This window comes from Heterodontus francisci, chromosome 43 (genome assembly GCF_036365525.1).
Source record: "Heterodontus francisci isolate sHetFra1 chromosome 43, sHetFra1.hap1, whole genome shotgun sequence".
In the NCBI taxonomy this organism is placed as follows: domain Eukaryota; kingdom Metazoa; phylum Chordata; class Chondrichthyes; order Heterodontiformes; family Heterodontidae; genus Heterodontus; species Heterodontus francisci.
This window is the reverse complement of record NC_090413.1, coordinates 13,024,529-13,045,049: the sequence shown is the minus strand read 5'-3', so window position 1 is coordinate 13,045,049 and position 20,521 is coordinate 13,024,529. Positions and strand designations below refer to the sequence as shown.

General features: G+C 44.7%; 2 protein-coding genes across 2 annotated transcripts in view; one reads left to right on the top strand and one right to left on the bottom strand.

Annotated features, from left to right (window-relative positions):
- The window catches only part of colgalt1b (collagen beta(1-O)galactosyltransferase 1b), a 38,485-nt gene extending 24,235 nt beyond the window's left edge, over positions 1 to 14,250 (top strand). Inside the window, exons 9-11 of the mRNA XM_068020915.1 lie at positions 552 to 679; positions 8,278 to 8,484; positions 9,997 to 14,250. Of these exons, the coding sequence (XP_067877016.1) occupies positions 552 to 679; positions 8,278 to 8,484; positions 9,997 to 10,264 (603 nt within the window). The 3' untranslated portion in view covers positions 10,265 to 14,250. The remainder of the gene's footprint in view (positions 1 to 551; positions 680 to 8,277; positions 8,485 to 9,996) is intronic.
- Positions 14,251 to 18,778: 4,528 nt separating this feature from the next.
- Positions 18,779 to 20,521, bottom strand: part of nxnl1 (nucleoredoxin like 1) — a 35,324-nt gene continuing 33,581 nt past the window's right edge. The window contains exon 4 of the mRNA XM_068020914.1: positions 18,779 to 19,046. Coding sequence (XP_067877015.1) covers positions 18,779 to 19,046 — 268 coding nt within the window. The remainder of the gene's footprint in view (positions 19,047 to 20,521) is intronic.

The window sequence follows — 20,521 nt, the reverse complement described above, 5'->3', positions numbered from 1 at the left end:
TCACTGTCGCTGGGTCAAGATCCTGGAACTCCCTTCATAACAGCACTGTGGGTGTACCTACCCCAAATGGACTGCAGCGGTTCAAGAAGGCAGCTCATCACCACCTTCTCAAGGGCAATTAGGGATGGGCAATAAATGCTGGCCTGGCGAGTGACGCCCACATCCCATGAATGAATAAAAAAAAAATTATCTCTCCATGTTCGTCCTACCAAAATGAATCACTTCACATTTCTCTGCATTGAACTTCATCTGCCCTGTGTCTGCCCATTCCACCAACTTGTCTATGTCCTTTTGAAGTTTTATACTATCGTCCTCGCAGTTCACAATGCTTTCAAGTTTCATATCATCTGCAGACTTTGAAATTGTGCCCTGTACACCAAAGTCTAGGTCATTAATAAATATCAGGAAAAGCAAGAGTGCCAACACTGACCCTGGGGAACTCCACTACAAAAGGGAACTAGACTTTCCCCAGCCTGAAAAACATCCATTAACCACATTCTGTTTATGGTGGGACCTGTTGATTCTCACTTTGTTCCTCTGGTTTCCTGTAGATTGTTGAACGAGGACTGCAGACATCGGTGGTGTTTGAAGACGATCTGAGATTTGACATCTTCTTCAAGCGAAGACTGAGGTATCTGATGAAGGAAGTGGAGAAGGCTGAACTCAACTGGGATCTGATGTGAGTGAGCAGAGGGAGCGCCCTGGCCTGCCGGTTATTTGCCCATGACCTACCTTTGTAATGTACTCCGTGTCGCATTTACTGCACCAGATGCCATAGTGATCCTGGCAGAGTTGCTGTGGCTGGTGACTGGGGATGGGTAGTTAAAGAGGCTCTCTTTAATATCTACTGGTATTAGCAAATCTGGCAAAGTTACTGTGGTCTAGGGCCTACTTATCCTCATTGTGGGAGCACCTATACTCAGACGTTAATGGTTCAAGAAGGCGGACAACCACCACCACCTGCTCGGGACAATTAAGGATGGACAATAAATGCAGGTTTCTCAGTCCTGCCCAGATTCAAACTATGACCTATTTCTGCCCTCAATTCCCAAATTACAGCTGGAATTGTCTGTCGTAACCCAGTTTCTGTGGTTAGTATGGCACAATTAGGACATGTTCACATTTTCTACACTAAAATAAGCACAACTGAAGGATATTTTCGGGCAGTGATTGAGGCCCCAGTTAAACCGCTAATGAGAGGCCTGGGCTACAACTCAACCAGACCTGTGGTCGTGTTCAAAGTTGGATGAAGTCCCCTGATACAGGGTTAGTTGTACACTCAGTCACAGTCACATGAATCTGCTCCACATGGGAACAGTACATCACTACACAAAGTTGTCAGCCTTGACTCAATGGGTAGCACCCTCGCCTCTGAGTCTGAAGGTTGTGGGTTCAGTTCCCACTTCGGAGACTTGAGCGTTTAATCCCAGGCTGACTGACACTCCCAGTGCTGGCACTGTGCGAGTGCTGCATTGTCAGAAGTGCTGCCTTTCGGAGAAGATGGTCAGCCAAGGATTCATCTGCCCTGTCAGGTGGATGAAAGAAAAAACCACTGCACTATTTGAAGAAGAGCAAGAGAGTTCGCCCTGATTTATCCTTCAACCAACACCAAAAATAGGATTTTTTTTTTCAATCTCATTGCTCTTTGTGGGATCATGCTGTGCATTTCTTACATTACAAAGTGTCTAAACTACAAAAATACTTCATTGGGTGTGAAATGCCTTGGGACATCCTGAGGGGCATGTAAGGCTATATGTATACATACGCGAACATATATATATTTATATATATATATATATATATACGTATACATGCAGGGTTTTTTTCTCTACAGTATACTGCAGTCACTTTGGATTTGGGAGCAATGTATGGTATTTAAGAGCGGTCTGCAGTATCAAAAACTTTGGAGATGATGTCAATTAAAATGACATTCTGTTCACAAGACTTCAGCCTTACCTGTTGTCTATAGTATTTTCAGGGCATGAGGTGGTACCTTCTTCGCTCCTGCCACCTCATTCAGGTTACTGAGTTGCTTTCTGCCCCTCCCGTTAATCATTTGACCTATTTCAGCTCAGGTTGGTGCATCCATTTGCGTTAGAGCCTATTACTTTTCCAATTGATTCACTCAAATCGTTCAAGGGACTTGCGTCAGTACCAAGTATCCCTCAGCCTAACTCAGAATACATCCAGACTTTCCAAGGAGCAAGCTATTGCTTTACTACCCCGAAAACTCTGTTGTTTGGGGACTTGCCAACAAAAGGATTCTAGTCGCGCCCGGCTGGATGTTACCGAGGTCTTGCTTGACCAGCTTGTTGGAAATGGAAGGCTGGCCAGGCGAGAATTGGAATTGTTGGGGTCTAGAGGTAACAAAAGCATATGTGAGAGTTTCGGAAGACAGGAATAGAGCAAATACACTTATTCCAACATGACTAACCTCTGAGCAGGCGATTGAGAGGGCTACCAAAAACACAACCCTTAGGGCAAGTAGCTGTCGATAAATCCAGTTTGGTATTCCTAGCTCCCCACCATGAACCTCAACAAACAGTGTGGGGATGGTCCTGGTGTCCTTCAGAGGCATCCATAGATTTATTTGCAGAAAGGAGAGTTGCAGAAGGTAATGATGAAGTTCCTGTCACTTTTAGAACAACAAGCATTGGCAGTCGAGATCTATTGCATAGCTGTCATCGGCTATCACTGTACAGCTGCTGAGGAGAGTCCATCCCCTGGTGGTCAGACTCATAGGGAACACCTCCTGAAGTATGGCAAGAATAAATGTTTCAGTAACTTAGCAGTTCCTGTCCCCTTCAGTGGGCAGTCGAGATCAGCTGGCAAGTAGATCTCCAGAGGTTCATTCAAAAACTCCCATCAGCATGCAGACACTTGGTACCATGACACCCAGGATAGAGGCCGAAGCAAGATGCTGAGCTTCAGCCTGAGGGCAGTTTGTCAAACCAAAGTTCCAAGGGTACTCAATGCGTTGGCTCAGAGCCTCAATGACAGCAACCCAGAGCAGAACCAACTGCAGTCTTTTGTACTGCAGCAGTTGATGTCTTGGATGTGAAGGCAGGACATCCCAGGGTGCTTCAAGGAGTAATTGTCAAACAACATTTGACACTGAGCCACATATGGTCAAAGAGGTAGGTTTGAAGGAGCATCGTAAAGGAGCAGAGAAAGTTAGGGAAGAGATTCCAGAGCTTTAGGCCCCAGGCAGCTGAAGGCACAGCCATTAGCCCCAGAGAAAAAAAAATGGGGGACGCACAAGAGGCCAGAATTGGAGGAACGAAGAGATGTCCAAGGATTATAGATTCCAAGGATTTGGTGTTTTTCTTTACAGAGGATGTGGCTATCCTGAGTCAGTCCTGGGGAGTTAGCTTCTTGGGAACGGTACTTTTGGTGCCTAGTTGACAAAGGTAGATAAGAGGGGAAAAGGTTGAAGCAGCAAGTTGTTTTGGTCTGGAATGTGTTGCCTGCAAGGTTGGTGAAAACAGATTCAGTAGTAACTTTATAAAGGGTGTTTGCTATATTCTTGAAAAGAAAAATTACGCAGGGCTATGGGGAAAGAGCCAGGGAATGGGACTAATTGGATAACTTTCAAAGAGCCAGCACTGGCTCAGTTGGCTGAATGGCCTCCATCTGTGCTGTAAGGTCCTGCTATGAAGTGGCACCATTAGAACCTGTGGACAATTCCAGGACCAGTTATGAAAAGAAAGTCCTCAAGGAGTCGTTCAACTGACCGCCTGTGACGATCCCCATTTCAGCCCCGCCCATTCACTGGTACCAATAAAGCTCTACTCCATGTGAGGTAGGTACACCCACAGTGCTGTTAGGAAGGGAGTTCCAGGATTTTGACCCAGCAACAGTGAAGGAACAGTGATGTAGTTCCAAGTCAGGATGGTGTGTGGCTTGGAGGGGAACTTGAAGGTGGATGTGTTCCCATGCATCTGCTGCCCTTGTTCTTCTAGGTGGTAGAGGTCTCGGGTTTGGAAGATGCTGTCTAAGGAGCCTTGGTGAGTTGCTGCAGTGCATCTTGTAGATGATACACACTGCTGCCACTGTGCGTTGGTGGTGGAGTGAGTGAATATTTGTGGATGGGGTGCCAGTCAAGCGGGCTGCTTTGTCCTGGATGGTGTCGAGCTTCTTGAGTGTTGTTGGAGCTGCACCCATCCAGGCAAGTGGAGAGTATTCCATCACACTCCTGACTTGTGCCTTGTAGATGGTGGACAGGCTTTGGGGAGTCAGGAGGTGAGTTACTCGCCGCAGGATTCCTAGCCTCTGACCTGCTCTTGTAGCCACGGTATTTATATGGCTACTCCAGTTCAGTTACTGGTCAATGGTAACCCCCAGGATGTTGATAGTGGGGGATTCAGTGATCATAATGCCAGAATTCACACCAAGAGACTGTAGCATCGAAATTGCTTATTGATTACTCTTACCACCTGCCCAGGCTCCACACCTGTTTTCAGAACAGGTCTCCCTGCAGGCAGTAAGAATCCAGCAGGAATGTGGGAATTGGTATTCCATTGGGATCAGTGTAGGGACTACTACTATTCATTATTTGCATAAATGATTTGCACTCGAAAATTGGAAGTACAATTTCAGAATTTGCAGATGACACTAAATTGGGGGGGTATGGTTAATACTGAGAAGGACTGTAACAAAATGCAAAAGGTAGCGCATCACCAAACTTGAATGTGTGCGTAATTGGCAAATGAATTTCAATATAGATAATCGTGAGGTGGTACATTTTGTTGTAAGACTAAGAAGGCCACATACTTCCTGGAGAATAAGAGTCTAACTGGGGCAGAGGAGCAAAGGGATCTAGGGGTATGGGTACATAAATCATTAAAAGTCACGATGCAGGTTAATAAGGCCTTAAAAAGCATACCAAGCATTCTAGAGGGATTAAGTTGAAAAGCAGAGAAACTGTGTTAAACTTTCATAGAACCTTAGTTGGACCACACTCGGAGAACTGTGAACAGCTCTGGTTTCCATATTATAAAAGGGTTATAGATGCACTGGAGAAAGTGCAAAAAAAAAGATTCACAAGGATGATATCAGAACTGAGAGGATATACATATCAGGGAAGGATAAACAGGCTTGGGGCTCTTGTCTCTAGAAAAGAGAAGGCTGAAGGGTGACCTGATAAAGGTCCTTAAGATTATGGAAGTGTTTGTTAGGGTAAATGTAAAGGAAATGTGGGGAATTCAAAACTAGGGGCCACAAATATAAGATAGTCACTAATATAGAAAATAGAGAATGCAGGGGCAACTTCTTTACCCAGAGTGTGGTTAGAATGTAGAACTCGCTACCATGGGGAGTAGTTGAGGCGAATAGCATAGATGCATTTTAGGGGTAGCTGGCTAAACGTGAGGGAGAAAAAAATAGGAAATCATGCTGATAGGGTGGGTGGAGGCCCATGTGGAGTATAAATATCAGCATAGACCAGTTGGGCCAAATGGCCTATTTTTGTGCTATAAATTCTAAGTAGAAAGCAAAGCCCTGTAAGGGGGGGGGGGGGGGCCTGTGATAGTCTTCCCAGCAATTGATGATGGTAACTCAAGTGTCCATCGGGATGGAGACCCAAATCTAGAGAACTTGTCTAAGAGATGATGAAACAATATATATAGATGATTGGTGGAACTGAAGGCAGTAGAGTTGCCTCTAACATTTCCAGATCCTAGTACAGAGCTTAGTTGTTATGCATGTGGAGGGACAGTACCTTCATAGTCCTCTATGTCAGTTCATGATCTCTTGGTCAGGATGTAGTCTAACTGGCTGGCTGGTGTTTGAATCTGATCTGTACGTGTACCCTCTGATCACACATCTGGGGCAGGCATAGTGGCAAATGCTTTCAACCATCTCGTTATTCACCGTGATGCATAGACAGTAGTTCAAGAAATGGTCGGATTGGGTTGGGCCAAAGTGGATCTGTTCACACCCTTGGACAGGCACCAGCTGAAGCTTCTGCTTGCAGGTTGAACATTCTTCTTTTCCTGGATATGGAGGTTTTCCCCTCTGTTTTTCCTGATTTCACCAACTTATACAGAGGGTATAAGTTGGCAGTGCAAAAGTTGTCCTCGTGATCCCTGACTGGTCTCAGCAAACCAGGAGCCATGAATCCAGTACTGGGTGAGCAGACATTTTCTCCAATTAAATGTTGAGAAGACAAGCCACTGTCTTCAGTCCCTGCTACAAACTCTGTTCCTTAGCCACCGACTCCATCCCTCTCCCTGGCAGCTGCCTGAGGCTGAGCCAGACTCTTTGCAAATTTGCTGTGTATTTGACCAAAGAGATGAGCTTGTGAACACACATTCACACCATCATTAAGACTGCCTATTTCCAGCCCGGCAACATCGCCCGACATGGCCCTGTCTCGGCTCATCCGCTGCTGAAACCTTCATCCATGTCTTTGTTACCTTCAGACTTGACCATTCCAACACACTCCTGGTCGGCCTCCCACATTCTACCCTCTGTAAATCAGAGGTCATCCAAAATCCTGCTGCCCATGCCCTTAATCTCACCAAGTTCCATTCACCCATCAACCCTGTGACCTGCATTGATGCTCGGTTAAGCAACGCCTCGATTTTAAAATTCCCAACCTTCTTTTCAAATCCCTCACCCCTCCCTATCTCTGTAGTCTCTACCAGCCCCACAACCTTCAACAACCCTTTCCAGTTGACCGTCTGGCTGTTGTAAAGCCATGACTATGAGTTGGTCTCTCACCTTCATTGGAAGGGTCTTCAGTCACAGCACTTAGAAAGAATTGTATTTATATATCGTCTTTCATGACCTCAGGACGTCCCAAAGCACTTCACAGCCAATTAAGTTTTTTTTTTGAAGTGTACTCACTGTTGTAGGAGACGCAGCAGCAAATTTGCACACAGCAAGCTCCTACAAACAGCAATGTGATATTGAACAGATATAATCTGTTTTTGAGATGTTGCTTGAGGGATAAATATTGGCCAGGACACCGGGGAGAACTCCCTGCGCTTCAAAATAAAGCCATGGGATCTTTTTCATACACCTGAGAGGGCACATTGGGCCTCGTTTTAATGTGACATCTGAAAGACGGCACCTCCAACAGTGCAGCACTCCCTCAGTACTGCAGTGGAGTGTCAGCCTAGATTTTGTGCTAAAGTCTTTGGAATGGGGCTTGAATCTACAATCATCCGACTGAGGTGATATTCATCGGGCTGGGACTGACAATTTGGAACACAAAATGGAAGAATATTGTGCAATGGTGAAACTCCCACAATCAGGATTATTTACTGTTTATTTCTAAATGCATTTTGTTCGGTGAGAAATGTGTCTAGGGGTCTGTTACTATCTTCACCTTGTCTTATTGTAACAGGGTTTAATTTTAAACATACTGTATTTTGAGTTCCCCCTTGGTGAATCCTTGTTCACCACTTGCCAATTATAAGGCAAAGAAATGAGCACAAACAGGCTTTCTTTGGTTTAAAAGAGAAAGATGAAATTTATCAAACCTTAAACTCTAATCCGGTTAACACCAATGGATGTACGATGCGCCCATGCTAGCATGCACACGCGATACACACATGCAAATAGAGACAGAAAAGAGCAGAAGAAAAGATAAGTAAAACAGTTTGAGGCAATATCTTGTTACTGTTTCTCGAACTCGCTGTAGTCCTTGATTGAAGATATGGTCTTGCATCGCGTTGGGGCCCATTATTCTTCATAAACCTTGTTCACGTAGGAGATTTTTCTCTCTCTGAGCTTGCGTGTCTTCACAAGATTCAGTTCCGTGGGGAAGAGATGGAGGCAGGCAGACAGGAGAGGAGGTAATTCTTGCTTCAGTTCCAGGAGAGATCTTCACTCCATAAGCACACGGCTTTGTCTGACTTCAAATCCTTTGTTGGAAGTTCAAATTCTGTGCAACAGCCAGTTAATAAAACTGGTCTGACCACTTCTTCTATGTATTGGGGAAGCAACGACTGGGTTCCCATTGTTCCAACACTGCTAGTACTATATAAATGTCCTTCCAGTCAGGGGCTTGCAATTTTAAGTTTTAATGTTCATGTGGCTAAATAATGGGTGTCTCAGTCTTGGCAGGTGGGGGGGGGGGGGGGAGGGTTGCCTGATAATTCTTTCAGCCCACCCTCCTTCCATTCCCTGGCATTTTTTACACATTGGATTTCCTTTATAATTGGTTTAGCCCCCGGTTTCTTCATTCGTGACTTGGTCTTGATCTTCTGTAAGATTTAACCTCCTCAGCTCCTTTTCTTTAACATGAGCCCCTGTTTCTGTCTCCTGCAGCTACATTGGCCGAAAGCGGATGCAAGTGGATCACCCAGAGAAGTCAGTCCCCAGGGTCCGCAATTTGGTGGAGACCGACTACTCATACTGGACTCTGGGATATGCCCTCTCGCTACAAGGGGCGAAGAAACTCCTCGATGCCAAACCATTCGATAAGATGTTACCCGTGGATGAGTTTCTGCCTGTGATGTACAACAAACACCCTATGTATGTACCGTGAGCTTGCAGACTGGTCTGAGCTGTCCGTGTACTGAAATAAAAGGGGAGGGCTGGGGATAGGAGGCACTGGTTGTTCTGTGGATGAAGTCTACATGGGTTAAACAGGTCCAAGAACAGAATGAGTTTAAGCTGTCCCTCTTGTTACCTTTGGGGTGAAATGAAGGCACATGCAAAATGCTTAACGATAAGCATGGCAACCTGAGGGGAGCGTGGTACAGGGAAAAATGGTTGGAGAACGCACTGCAGTGTGGAACAGCGGAAAGTATTTGGACACACAGTGATCGTGCAGTATAGTGGGATATAGAGCAGTAGCGTGCTGTTGTGGAGTGTGGGAAGCTGTCAGGGAAAGGCCAGTGGGTGTGCACCAAAATAAAATCAGCCAGTTGAAACTGTTTCTTAACGTCTTTTAAAATAATAGTCACCCTTCTGACGTCGTGGCTAGGCTGATGTAACCCTGGTATAAACGATGGAAAAAATGGCGGCAGTTGGAGTTTGACGTGGGAGAGTGACAGGTTGTCCACTTTGAACCTAAGAAAAATAGGTCAGTGTATTTACTAAATACAGAAGCTAGCAACTGTGGAGCAGAAAGCTTTGGGAATCCAAGTACAGAAATCACTAAAAGCTAGTGGGCAACCACAAAGGCTGTTGGAGTGTTGGCCTCGATCTGAAGAGGGCTGAAATACAAAGGGGTGGAAGTTAAGTTACAGCTGTACAGAGCTCTAGTTAGACCCCCGTCTGCAATACTGCATTCAGTTCGGGTCACTGCACCTCAGGAAGGGATGTACTGGCCTTCAAAGGGATACAGTGCCAGAATGATACTGGGGCTGAAAGGGTTAAAATATGTGGGGAGGGTGCAAAGACTTGGCTTGTAATCCTTTGATTTTAGATGATGATGGAGTGATCTGGTTGAGGTGTTTAAGGTGATTAAAGGAGTTGATATCCCCTCTGGTGCAGCGGGGGGGGGGGAAGAGTCCAGAACAATGGGTCACAACCTTAAAATTGGAGCTCGGCTGTTCAGGGGTGATATCAGGAAGCATATCTTCACACAAAGGGTAGTGGAAATCGAGAACGCTCTCCCTCAAAAAAGCTGTAGTGGCTGGGGGTCAATTGAAAATTTCAAAACTGAATACCATAGGTATTATGGATTACAGAACCATGGCAGGCAGATAGAGTTCAGCTGCAGATCAGCCATGATCTAACTGAATAGCAGAACAAGCTCTAGGGGCTAAATGGCCTTTTCCTGTTCCAGTGTTGCTAGAAAATATCTTTGATGTCTTTTAAAGGGACAATCCTCCCTCTGACTTCCTAATTAGGTTGGTATAGCCTTTGTGTGTGAGTGTGCATTGATTCAAAAGCAATAAAGACGAGATGAATCTAAAGTCAATTCACATTTCTAGGATGTTCTCCCTTTTCATTCCCTGCTGCCATGTGTTTTCCAGTCGCTTTTCTTGTCTCTCCCTTGGCCTGTTTGAACCTGGCAGCTATCTGTTCCTCCGTTAGGTCCGAGTACATGGATCATTATGAGAGGCGCGACCTGAGGGCTTTCTCTGTGGAGCCGCTCCTGATCTACCCCACGCATTACACGGGCGACCCGGGCTATGTCAGCGACACAGAGACCTCCACAGTCTGGGACAATGAGAAGCTGAAGACAGACTGGGATCGCGCCAAGTCGCAGAAGACCAAGGAGCAGGCAAAGATCCGGGAGGCAGCGCAGAACCTGGACGTGTCGCACTCTCCGATTGACTCAGCCTCCAGAGATGAGCTCTGACTGATGACTTGTAATGGCGCTCGATGACAAATTGTGGGTGGGGGTTGCGGAATAAGCGGGGTCAGGGATGTGACCCATGTTGGAACGAATTGGAATGACCTCTGAACCCCAGCTACACTAGGTAACCTCCTTCACTGTGGTTTTCAGGGTGGGTGATTAATATTATTTGTTGACTAACTTGTAATGTGCCTCAATGTATATTAATAGTTAGGTATACACAATTCACCTCAAAAGGACTAAGTACCTCCCAGGGCCACTGCTATGAGTGACTTGCATGTTTTCATGTGCTATGCTATGAATTCAGCAGGGTAGGTATGTGACTTGGGCAGGAACGCAATACATGCTGTATGAAGTCGGCTGGCTATTGTACACCCTGCTCAATATTCATTTCCATTGACTTTAATAGAAGGAAATATTGAGCAGGGGCGAATAACAGGTGTCTGGTGCAATACTGCCCACTTTGTGCTGTTGCCCCCAAGGCGTTCGTCTACCATGCTGTTTATAGTACAAGTATAGTACAAATATCATAAAATATATCTTTTGTAACTATTTTACCCTTTAATTCATATCCTTGAAAGGTCGGTGCCCCCTCCCTGCATTCGTCGTAGTTTTCGCCTTTCTGCAGGTTTTATTGGCAGTCCAGTTGGTTGGGTGACGGTCCCTTATCGTGTCCTTGGTGTGGATGCTGTAGTCCTGACAAAAGGCGTTCTGGGAAATGAGCTCCTGTACCTGAATAATAAATAATAAAATGGCAAATATGCCACCCACCCCCCAACCACCTCACCCGAATACAAAGGGTATAGATATGGGGCGACCCACATGAGGGCTATCACTGCTGATTAGGGATATCAATGTGGGCAGTGGCCCACACAACAATTATCTGTGATCAGTACCCTAACCCTGTGATTATGGCCTCCGTGTAATGATGAGTAAATGGAGGTGAGGTACCAATCAGCCATTGTCCAATTTGAAATAGTGGAACAGGTTTGAGGGGCTGAATGGCCCATGATGCCGTGTTCCCAACACCAGGGTTATCAACATTGTCAGTACCCACATACAGCGGGTATGAGCACAGTGAATGCCCCCGTACATTGGTTATAAACATGGTCAGTGCCCCCCATTGAAGGGCATAAATTTTATTTTGATCTTGTGGTTTATTTTGACTTTGAACGAGAATAGGGAGAATTTGTAACAAAAATGCAGATGGCTGTTCAATGGATGGCCGATATTGAGCATTTTATGCTCTCCTCCAAAGTCAGGACTACTCCTAGGGAGTTGTGTAGGTAGTGGGTAGCCTCATTTTATTCCACAGACTGTGTCTGCTACATCTATTACAAATATCTTGGCATTCCCACCTGACACGTATCCAAGAATCTAAAATTCCTGGATCCGGCTGCTGTTAAAGTTTACTGCACTGCGATGTCACCATGGAGATACCAGATGGCCAGAACATGAGTCCATTGTATGTCTGCTCCTAATTTTCTTTTTTTTGACTCATCTGGATCTTCAAAACTTCACCACATTTTTCAACAGGAACAGTCTAGGCTTTGTCCCACAATTACTCAACCAGTGAGCCTTGGCAGGGCTAACAGTCCTCATCTACCCTCGGACACTACATACCAATTGTATTCAACTGGTTACAGCTAGTACAAGGAACAGTACTACCCTTGTCTCCTTAACCTGAGTACATTAACAGAAAAGATCACGAAGGTCCATCTAGCTGGGCGCAAAGGTCAGAAAACCCATCCTAAACTCTTGCTGTCTTGTATTCCTCATTACCTCTTTTGTCCAAAACCGTTCGTTCGTTGGTGTCATCTTCTTCCCAGAAGGATGACCGCCATGGATCTCCACCTCCGTCTGTCCTGTGCTGCCCTTACACATTCTGCATTGGTTAAAAGCATCCAGTCCATTATATCCGTCATCCATTCTCTCCTCTGCTTCTCTGTCCTGTGCTTTCCGTCGACCTTTCCTTCCCGTAATTGTCTCTGTCTACCTTCTACTCTAATGATGTGACTGAAATACTTTATCTTCCTCCCTTTGATGTTATGCACTAACTTCCTCTTTTCTCTACACAGTTCCAGCACTTAGTCTTCCTGTGTCGCCTCATTTTGAATTTGCCGTCACTCTTTACCCTTTTCTACTCTCTTTCCCTGTGCAGTCTATTTCCATATATATTCACCACTCACTGTGTGAAGCAGTTCATACAAAGCTGTTTGTTCATCTTCTCTCTTTTCAGCTCCAATCAGTGCCCCACCACCCCCACCCCCCCCCCCCCCGCCCAGCTGGTTACAGAGTTTAACATTCTCAATCTATACCCTTAGAATCTTAAAAACTTTCACAGGATCTCCGTCCCTCAGTGAAACCCGGGATATCTGCCTAGATCATGTGCTGAAGTCCCAGAGTGGGGATCGAACCCGACTCTGGCTCAGAGGTGAGAGTGTGACCAACTGAGCCAAATTGTAACGGTGAAATTAGCTGGGAAAATGGGTGCTGTTCAAATATTATAGGATTGAATTTCCATGGGGCTTCCCATAACTTGGACAGAAGATCCACCAAAATCACATTGTTTTGGCGGACTATGGGGAGAATCCCTATGGAAATACACCTTCCAAACTCCCCAAGATCACAGCTGTAGTCTAACGTGGGTACAAAAAGCAGTGCAAGATAGTGTAACATCTCCACAGCACCTGATGAGGATAACTCGAGTACCTCCAGAAATGGATGGGCTTTATCAAGTAAATTGGGATCCTTTTGACTGCTGGTCATTGGTCCTTGCATATGGAACCTGCTGCACCCCACTTCACGAGTCAAGCTGCATTAAAAGATGTCTGGGTCCGCCTCCCTGCCACCCCTCCCCTCAGGGAACCTAGTACTGAATGTATTGGAGGAGTATCGACTCCAGCAGAACTTTCCACCAATGTCCAGCGTGGTAACTGGAACCAGCAGTCTTCACCCGTTCCCTTTACACCCACAGACTTAGTGTTGTTGGCCACACACAGCAGGCTGAAACGAGAAACTAGGTCATCGTTTACGGCACAGACTTTTCATCCAATTTCAGGGTTTTACTTTTCCTTGCTCTGCCTCTGTCGCTTGAATAGCTGTCTTGCGTCTCGATAACTGGAACTGGGCACAGTGTTAGAGGTGCGGTCTGACCAGAGCACTGTGCAGTTTGGTCATGACCTGATTGGACATGTTGCGTCCACTAAATAAGTGCCCTAGGTCTTTTTCAACATCACCTTTAGCTATTTCAACACGTTTCTTGGAGTTTGTTTTGTACGTTTTTTTTTCTTCCTCTGTGCGGCATTTTGCACTGGCCTGCATTAAATACCAATTCCACTGCCCCTCCCAGTTTGGTGTTATCTGCAAACTTGACCAAAGTGCATTGGGTTTCTGAATCTAACTCTGATGGAAATTAGAAACCGTAGTGCTCCCAACAATGTTCCTTGGGTCACTCCGTTCAGTATTACCTCTCCCACCCTGACATTACTTCTCTAAGTAAAGTGCCTGTTGTTTCCTACCTGTGCCTTCAGGAAAGGACAGGGAGAAAACTGGGGAGTAACATTTTCTCCAGCTGTCCTTTCCTGACTGAAATAATGCCAACACTGCCTTTCCTGAACAACTCTCTCCCCCTCTCTCATCCTCCCATAATTTGGGTCAGTGGATATTGGATCAGCACTGATGATACAAATTAAGCAACACGGCTGTGAGTTTTATAACTACCTGGTGTTTAATTGCAGCCAATTGTACAAATAGAGGATTTAAAAAAAACTTCTTGAAAGCTTTGTACTTCAAACGAGAGGTTGTTAAAATAGACAAAGTTGTTATAGATGAACGCCAAGTGTGTCTGTGTTATGGCTGATTCACCCCTGACGCCATCCATGATCCTTGCAATGCCTAGGAATTTTTGATGTTATTTAATATTTTCCAATTTCTGTGTTTATATCTGTTTACATTGCAATTTCCAATAAAGATTTTATACAAACTCAGCTGTCTCATTTTGTGGATGTTTGTTCTCTCAGTTGTGGGCATGATCTCAGAAAAGACTACTTGGACAGTGGGCCCTGTAACACTTGGCCAACGGACCCTATACCACTCAGTCATCCAGTGGGCCCTGTAGCACTCGGCATAAATGCTAGCATTGATCTGTTGGGCCAAATGGCCTGTTTCTGTGCTGTATATTCCAGTTTAAAAGAACTTGGTGTGAAAGATGTAATGCAGTGGTAAATAGATATGATCAACATGGTGTCATGCAGACCCCCACCTGCCAAGCATGAGGCATATTAATTTTGCCACATGGACATTAAATTTCAAACTGTTGTTGAAGTGAAGAAAGGACTTGCTTTAGAAAATTGCCAGATGTTGACTGGAAAAACATTTGCATATTAGCACAGTGTTTGGAAGGACAAAGCAGCCATTTCCTGACACATTCAACCCACAATGGACTTTTGATCACCAGACGTTGAAGGTGGGGGAGCTCGCATTCCAGGTTGACTGCTAAGATGGCCGAATACACAAACGGGCATGGTCAGACCAGCTAGTCACATGACTAACTTGCTGGGCAACCTGAGTTTTTTGAATTTGTACAAACAGTTTGGGCAGAAAGCAGAATGCTCCTGGACTGAAAAGATCTCTCCTGGCTGGCTCGCCACAGCCTTTCCTGTCTGCCTGCTCCCATCTCTTTCTCAGAAGCCTCTGAATCCACTGAAGACACATGAACCCCAAGAGAGAAAAGTCTCCTACAGCGAACAAGGTTTAAGTAGAATACTGGGCCCCAATGAAAAGCAAGATCCACCTACAATCAAAGATTCTACAGTGAGCTCAAAGAACTGTAACAAAAACTATTCAGATATTGCCTCAAACCTTTCCACTTTATTTTTCTTCTGCTCTTTTCTGTCTCTATTTGCATGTGTGTATTGCGTATGCATGCTAGCCTGGGCACATCGTGTATCCGTAGGCGTCAACCGAATTAGAGTTTGTTTAATAAATTTCAACTTTTCTTCTTTAAATCTAAGAAAGCCTGTTTGTGCTGGTTTCTTTGCCTTATAATTGGAAACAATGATTCACCAAGGGGGAGCTAAAAACAGTGTGTTTAAAAATATAACTGTGTTTAAAAATAAAACCCTGTTAAGGTAAGACCAGGTGAAGGCTGAAAGGGAACCCTAGACCTTTTTCTCACCTGGTCGTAACAATGGCATGACTGGATAAAGTGGCTCGAGGTCAGAAGTCTAAATTCTACTGCTCAAATACCTTGAACGATCCAGGATAAACCTGATGTCAGCACTGGTGCTGATCGCAGTAGAAGACCAGTTGAGATTTGAGTCTGTTGTTCATCCAGCTGTTGACAGCTATCATTGCTGGGCATTCTTGTATACAGTGCCAGTTAACCCACAGTGCCAGATGTACTACAGTATCAGTTAAATCAGTGCCCGTTAACCCACAAGGCCAGATAACAGTGCCAGCAAACATTTCAGTTTTCATTTCACTCGGTTCTCACTTGTTCTGTCACTGATGTCTCACATCCCATAGCACTCGACCTGTGACACTCTCAGTTCACTGTCCAGATACAGGTGCAAGTACTACATTGACTGCTGTAACATTGCTTGTCTCCTGTGTAAGGTGTTCAATGAGAAGTGAACGCCAGTCAGAGCAGGAGGTTAACACTGGATTAACGAGACAGCCCGTCTTCTCACTGATAAAATGAGTGCGTCAGATCAAGGGAGTGCCAACCTGTGGGTGAACAGCAAACTGAGAGTGTCACAGGGCGAACATAGTGGAGGTTGAGACATCAGCGACTGATGAGGTTTAAGAAGTGAGAGCAGAGAGAAGATGATTAACAGTTAACACTTGGTCCTGGATTGGTTTCAATCCCTTGAGGGGGTTGGAAAGGAATTTCCCAGAGTATTTTTCCCTTTTTGGCCCTGCGTTTTTTTAAAAATGTTTTTGCCTTACCCACAGTGCAGGGGAAAGGGGGTGGGTGAAATTTTCTTGATTTCAGCCATTTGACCCAGACTTTTGTATGCTGTGCCCCCAGTTGGCCAGTTTGCAGGTTTACATCTAATATACAAACCCTTACTGCTGCAGAAAGTGCAGGCACCACCCAGCCCATGACCCCGGAGGGATCGATCATCAAATTGGTAAGCAGTGCCTCCATATCAGGGTTCAAGTGACCCTGCATAATGAAAATAATTAATAGGAGAAAGTGATAGTGAATTTCGTTTCTATTTTACTAAGCAATGGTGTCCTTAAGCTCCCTCTTTGAAAATATACGTTTGTATGCTGTTTAAATAGAATGACCATTAAATAAACAAAATAAAGCTACATCGGATATAAGAACTTTCTGTCTTTATGCCGTCTTTTAAGAGTCAGGGTCAAAATGAACTGTTCTTCACAAAGTTACACAGTGAGCCAACTAAAAGATTCCCTTTAATGTCAGGTTTTAAGGTGCTAATGTGCACAGCTGGATAGACCAGGATGAATGACAAGCATCCACTAGATGCCGAAGGCTTTGCATTCTGCAGTTGCTGTTAATAGGCTCCCCATTGTAAAATACAATTTAAGATTGGCTTCAATTGTTACCGGTAAGACAATTATTAGCTTGGTGGCGAATTCAATCAATCATTCTCAACAGCGATGCCTCTACATCAAAGAAAGGAAACCCTTATAATCAGGGACACTACTTTTTATTAGTTCTCTATTCACCTTGTCACTAATTGTGCCATCAATTCTTACAGAATGTACCATTGGAATCTATTTTTCCAAGTATCTGACCTCGGTGGGGGTAAATTGTTAGAATCTATTCTGAGGGACAGGATAGACTGTCACTTAGAAAGGCATGTATTATTCATCAGGGATAGTCAGCATGGATTTATTAGGAGAAGGTCATGTCTTACTAACTTAGTTGAGTTTTTAGAGGACGTAACCAGGAGGATTGATGAGGGTAGCGCAGTGGATGTGGTTTACATGGATCTTAGTAAGGCATTTGACAAGGGCCCGCATGGCAGACTGGTCAGTAAAATGAAAGCCCATGGGATACAAGGGAAGGTGGCAGGTTGGATCCAGAATTGGCTCAGGGACAGGAAGCAAAGGGTAGTGGTCGACGGATGTTTTTGCGATTGGAAAGCTGTTTCCAGTGGCGTTCCACAGGGTTCAGTGTTGGGTCGTTTGCTGTTTGTGGTACATATTAATGATTTGGACTTAAATGTGGGAGGCATGATTGGGAAATTTGCTGATGACACAAAAATTGGCCTTGTAGTTAATTGTGAGGAGAATAGCTGTAGACTCCAGAATGATATCAATGGTTGGTTGAGTGGGTCGAAAAGTGGCAAATGGAATTCAATCCGGAGAAGTGTGAGGTAATGCATTTGGGGAGGGCCAACAAAGCGAGGGAATACACAATAAACGGGAGGATATTGATAGGGGTAGAGGAAGTGAGAGACCTTGGAGTGCATGTCCACAGGTCCCTGAAGGTGGCAGGACAGGTAGATAGAGTGGTGAAGAAGGCATATGGAATGCTTTCCTTTATTGGCCAAGGTATAGAATACAAAAGCAGGGATGTGATGCTGGAACTGTATAAAACGCTGGTTAGGCCACAGCTGGAGTACTGCGTACAGTTCTGGTCACCACATTACAGGAAGGACATAATTGCTCTGGAGAGAGTACAGAGGAAATTTACAAGAATGTTGCCAGGGCTTGAAGGCTGCAGGAAAGATTGGATAGACTAGGGTTGTTTTCCTTGGAACTGAGGAGGCTGAGGGGTGACTTAATAGAGGTATACAAAATTATGAGGGGCCTAGATAGAGTGGACAGGAAGGACCTGTTTCCCCTAGGGGGGAGGTCAGTTACCGGAGGGCACAGATTTAAGGTGATTGGTAGAAGGATTAGAGGAGACATGGGGGAAAATATTTTCACCCAGAGGGTGGTGGGTGTCTGGAATTCACTGCCAGGAATGGTGGTGGAGGCAGAGAAACTCAATTCTTTGAAAAGGTACCTGGACATGTACCTGGAGTGCTGTAACCTGCAGGGCTATGGACCAAGTGCTGGAAGGTGGGATAAGATTGGGCGACTAGTTTATTAGGCCAGTGCGGACACGATGGGCTGAATAGCCTCCTTCTGTGCTGTACTTTTTCTATAGTTCTGTTTGTTGGGAAGAGATTGCAAAGATAAATATTTTATGGACTGATTTCAGTTCTACTGTATAAGTATTGTGCCGTTTGGCATCTTGTTGTATCTTTTCTGGCCTGATAATTTTATTTGTAAATAAATCTGGCTGGGTAGTTTAGCCTGCATGCAATAGTCTGGTAGTGTGTTTTTTTTCTCTCCCTTCTGAGCTGACGGAAGATTATGGCAGGAATCCAACTGTTCTGCAGTACACGATTTGGAGTTAATTGTTACACATGGGCTTTGCTAACACATATCAGTAAGGAACACAAGATTCAGAAACTGGTTACAATCCTGGAACATGTCAAGTGTTGGGTGCAAGATCGAGATGTGACACGAAATGCTGCTCACTCAGTTTCATGGGCTTTCTCCTCCCCCCACCTTCTTCATTCGGTACTTAAGTCGCCTTAAAGGGTCTGTCAGACTCTTCCAGGTCCAGTCCTCAAAGTCTTCAGCCAGAAGAAAATTCCGGTCGATCACCTCAGCTGCTTCCCACCAGTTCTTGAAACAATCTACCCCCATCACGGAGATCTCTGCTACTCCGTTTACGGTGATGAGATCTCCGTTGGGTTTGAGAACAACAATGCTTGGGATGACCTTGATGTTGTACTTTTTTCGTAACTCTCTGGAACACAGAATATAAACATTTATTCGAGTTCGTGCCACCGTTTCAGACCAGCTCCTTAAAATAATGTGCTGGCATTTAAAAAATGTCTTTCGCGTCCTCGACATCTTAGCGATATTCCCAGCTAATCAAATATTTTGAACTGCGGCCGCTGTTGGCTTGTAGGCAAATGCAGCAGCCCATTTGAGCACAGCAAGATCCCAAGTGCCCTCTCAAGTGAATGTAAAAGATCCCACGGCACTATCTGAAGAACAGGAGAGTTTGCTGTTTGTGGGATCTTGCTGTGTGCAAATTGGCTGCCACGTCAGTGACTACGTTTCAAAAGTAATTCAGTGGTTGTAAGGTGTTTTGGGATGTCCTGAGCATGTGAGATGGATTCTATAAACGAAAGTTCTCTTTCTAAATACATGTCACAGCATTAACACAATGGTTACAGCACAGCTGGTCAGAGAGAGGTTGAGGCACTGGAAAATCCAGCTATTTTGAACAATATTTTCCTTTCTACCATCACATGGCAGATTATTCCAAACATTTCTCACTGTTTAAGTGATATTGGGATAATTAAATTTACTTTGTTTCCATGTTCATTAAACTAAAAATATTATTTCAAATTATTACAACATTCAATTCTCTATAAATTCTTCAAACCTGCCTCTGGTTTTTAAAGTTTGTTCTCTAATCTCTCTAAAGCTCATTCCCTTTATAATTGGGATTATTCGATTGTTTTCCTTTGACTCTTTCTCCAGTACCTGCCTGTATGTTTGATGAGATTGATGACCATGTTTGAACACATTATTGCTCATGCTGTTTGACTCCAGTAGACTGCTATAGACAGACACTTTTTTTTTATTTTTACAGCATAACATTTTCACTATAGTTCAGTTACTCAGCACTAAATTTAATTTGCCGTTTGCCAAATGGGATGAATTTTTTGCTGTGTTTTTTTTTGTCTCTGCTGCTGTTCTTGGTTTAACATTGCCAGCAAGTTTGAGAAGGTTTTGGCTTGCTTTTCAGTATCTCAGTAAACATGTACATACATTGCTGACTGGCGTGGAGGGTGCTGACTCTGTGTACCTTCAAAAGGGAGCTGAACCGGCTCCTGACTGGGGCAGTGATTGCATCGTTTAGACTGACTTTAAACCAGTTTAAAGGCAGCAATTAGTACACGTGATCTGCTGGACTGGTTTCAATCACCTGAGGGAGGTCGGGGAGCAGTATTTCCCCCCCCCCCCCCCCTTATTTGTCCTGGGTTTTTCCCTCTCCTAAGAGATCACATGGTTGCGGGGGAGGTTGGGAAGAAGTATCTAGTCCTGATGGTCCAGCCGTCATAGAGTCATTACAGCACAGAAGGAGGCCATTCGGCCCATCGAGTCCATGCCAGCTCTCTGTAGAGCAATCCAATCAGTCCCGTTCCCCGACTCCCTCCCTGTAGCCCTGCAAGTTTATTTTCCTCCCATGTCCTTTTGAAATCATTC